General features: G+C 36.0%; 1 protein-coding gene across 1 annotated transcript in view; it reads left to right on the forward strand.

Moving 5' to 3' along the window:
• Positions 1 to 2,782, forward strand: part of LOC100635498 (trichohyalin-like) — a gene marked incomplete at its 3' end in the record, with an annotated part of 4,335 nt that extends 1,553 nt beyond the window's left edge. Inside the window, exons 2-8 of the mRNA XM_020005558.1 lie at positions 85 to 1,434; positions 1,482 to 1,670; positions 1,868 to 1,918; positions 1,964 to 2,017; positions 2,056 to 2,322; positions 2,371 to 2,514; positions 2,560 to 2,782. Of these exons, the coding sequence (XP_019861117.1) occupies positions 85 to 1,434; positions 1,482 to 1,670; positions 1,868 to 1,918; positions 1,964 to 2,017; positions 2,056 to 2,322; positions 2,371 to 2,514; positions 2,560 to 2,782 (2,278 nt within the window). The remainder of the gene's footprint in view (positions 1 to 84; positions 1,435 to 1,481; positions 1,671 to 1,867; positions 1,919 to 1,963; positions 2,018 to 2,055; positions 2,323 to 2,370; positions 2,515 to 2,559) is intronic.
• Between the last annotated feature and the right edge of the window lie 305 nt (positions 2,783 to 3,087).

A 3,087-nucleotide genomic window follows, 5' to 3' on the forward strand; every position in this document is an offset into this window, starting at 1 on the left:
TGTTTGTATGTAGAGCTGTATTATGTATCATAATCTCTAAGAACAACAAATCTTTACTGAGAATTTCATTTAATTTATTTGTAGGTGTCCCCAGTGGCAGTGGTACCACAGCAATCCAGTGATGATCCTGAACTGAGTCTCCAACTAGCAAGGATTGAATTGGAGAATGAAAGACACAAGAGAGAGCTTAAAGACAAGGAGAAACAAATAAAAGATTATGAAGAGGAAATTATTCTACTCAAAACACAAATGAGTAGAAGTAAAGGAGGAGGAGGAAGAGGAAGAGGTTTACATGTAGTAGTAGACCAATCAGCTACACTAACACATACTGTACAACTGGAGAAGGAGAAGGAGGAGCTAGTGAAAGAGAAAGAGGAACTAACGAAAGAGAAAGAGGAACTAACGAAAGAGAAGGAGGAGCTATTAAAGGGTAAGGAGAAGCTAACAAAAGAAAAGGAGGTGCTGGAACAAAAACTGACTGTAGAGAATGAAGAGTGGAAAAAGGAACTACTTGCAAAAAATGAAGAGATGGAGCAAGAAAGGAAGCGACTAAAGAAGGAAACTGAGGTTACAGTGGCTGAGGAAAAAAATCAACTGAAAGAGAAGCTAACAAGAGAAAAGGAGGCACTGGAAAAGGAGCTTAATGAAGAAAAGGAGGAGCTTAAGAAAGAAAACTTAGAAAAGGAGAAGCTGATAAAAGAAAAAGAAGCGGCTAAGGAGGCACTTACAAATGAGAAGGAGGAGCTATTGAAGGAGAAGGTTGCACTACAGGAGAAGCTTGATAAAGATGAAGATAGAATTACCGAATTGACGCAATTACTGGAGAAGGAAGAGGAAGAAAAGAGGAAAGCAGTGGAACATACGGCTGAGTTGGAAGAGAAGTATACCAAAGAGCTGGAGGGAATTAAACAACAGCTAAACACAGAAATAGCTAAGAACCAGCTGGAGATGAACTATCATGAAAAATATGAGGCCCAAGAAAAGCAATACAAAAAAGAAATGGATAAAAAAGTGGAACAGCTTCTTGAGGGGACAGCAGAGGAGAAAAAAAAGGATGAAGCAGTATTGAAAGAAATGGAAGAATTAAAGAATCAAGTCAAAATGAGAACACAGGAAATTGAAACACTGGAGAAAAATCTTAAAGCTCAGTTGGAGGAAAAAAGTATTGCTTATATTAAGTTAGAGGAAGATTTTGAAAAGAAAGTGAGTGAGAGAGTCAGAGAAGCAGTTGATCAACATATGCGTAATGAACGAAAGCCTCAAGTAGCTGCCTTTGGAGCTCGTATAGAAGGGAGCGAAATTCAACTGAAGGCACAATATGAAGCTAGAGAGAAGCAACTTCAAAATGAGCTTGAAGAATTGAGCAAAAAATTGAAACAAAAAGAAGATGATGAGAATAATTTACGAGGTGAACTAGCTATTTTACAAGAGAAGGTGAGGCTAAACCCTCTAAAATAGATTGTATAATATAACACGTGTAGGTTGAAGCTGGTGATGGCGCTTCTGCTAATAATAGTTTATCAGAAGAAGATAAGATGAAAAAAGAGCTTGAAACCAGAGTGAGAGAGCTTGAGGATCAAATGGCTAAAGTCGAAGGTGACAAAAGGCTACTAGTGAAAGCCCAAGAAACACTTCAAAATAATTTGAGAGTAGCTGAAGTCCAATTAAAAGTGAGTTGTGTATGCTGAAATTCCTCGCCCCAAAACTACTCCCCAATTTTGATCAAAATCCAATATCATTCTATGATTTTACCAATTTTTAACCCAGAAAAAATCCTGTGTATCAAACACTTAATTTAAAATGAATTGGACGTGTAATATAATTTTCACTGATGTTTTGTGAAATGGTTACTATTATAATTTATTAGGATAGAGATAAAACTATTCAAAATTTAACAGGGGACCTTGAATATTGCAAAGTAATTAATCTAACTTGTGTACCATCATTATAACTACTAATAAAGGCACTAAACAAAGAATCAGAAAAATTGAAAGATACACTAAAGCACCTTGAAGAAGTAATTATTATGTTAGCTTGTTATGATTTTGCTTTTAGGAAATGGCTAGCACAAAAAAAACTGTTGAAGAATTAAGTGGTGAACTGAGTAATAAATTGCAAGAAACTGAAGAGTTGAATGACTCGTTGGAAGAAAAGGAGCAAGAGATAGTGAGGTTAACCACAACAGCTCAATTAGCTTCAAAAGAGAAGGAACAAACCGTAAGGCAACTAAGAGAACAGCTTGATGAGGCTGTAAAGAAATTCAACAAACAAAAACTACAACTTAAAGAATTAGTGGAGAAAATGCAAGCAAAGGAAGCAGAGGTTTGTCATTGTTAATAATTTATTAATATTAATCATCATTATTATTAGAATGCAATTTACAAACAAGACTTTGAAACTGAAAGGAATGACAGGCAAAGAATACATGAAGAATATGAGGAACTGAAAACAAAAGCTGAAGAAGCAAGGAAACAAAATAAAATTGATAAAGAAGCACTGGCTAACCTAGGGGAGGTATTACATTATGACTGTAACAATTCAGTTATATGTACATGATAGGTAATAAAAGCTCAAGATGAAGAGATACGAGTTCTGAAAACACAGCTTAATGCTTACAGTCGTAAAAATGATCAGAATCAAGACGAAGAAATTCAAATACTTACTGCTCAAGTCAATGCTTACAGTCGGGAGGTGGACAAACAAAAAGGTCTCTTGACCCAGAGTCAAGAGAAACATAAAAATGAGGTATGTACATGCACTATATATATTACCAAGAGTCATTGTAATTTTTGAACCAAATGAAAATTATTTTGATTGGAATCAGTTCAAACTTGATATACCGTAGGTCGGGTTATACCGTAGGTCGGGTTATATTCGCGGCTGCTAATATTCGCGATTTTTTCCCGCGGCTAGCAATTGCCATAGCAACTAGATGCTATTTTAATTGAAAACGGCGCGTTATTGAAGCATAGCACTCAATTGCATTGTTCTTGAGTTGTTATTCTTCTTGCTGTTACTATTCCCTGGACTCTTTGAAGTTGCTTTAGCCAGTTCTTTTCAGAAATACTCTACTCGCTCTGCCTCGCC

Source organism: Amphimedon queenslandica, unplaced genomic scaffold (genome assembly GCF_000090795.2).
Source record: "Amphimedon queenslandica unplaced genomic scaffold, v1.1 AMPQUscaffold_11270, whole genome shotgun sequence".
Lineage (NCBI taxonomy): Eukaryota > Metazoa > Porifera > Demospongiae > Haplosclerida > Niphatidae > Amphimedon > Amphimedon queenslandica.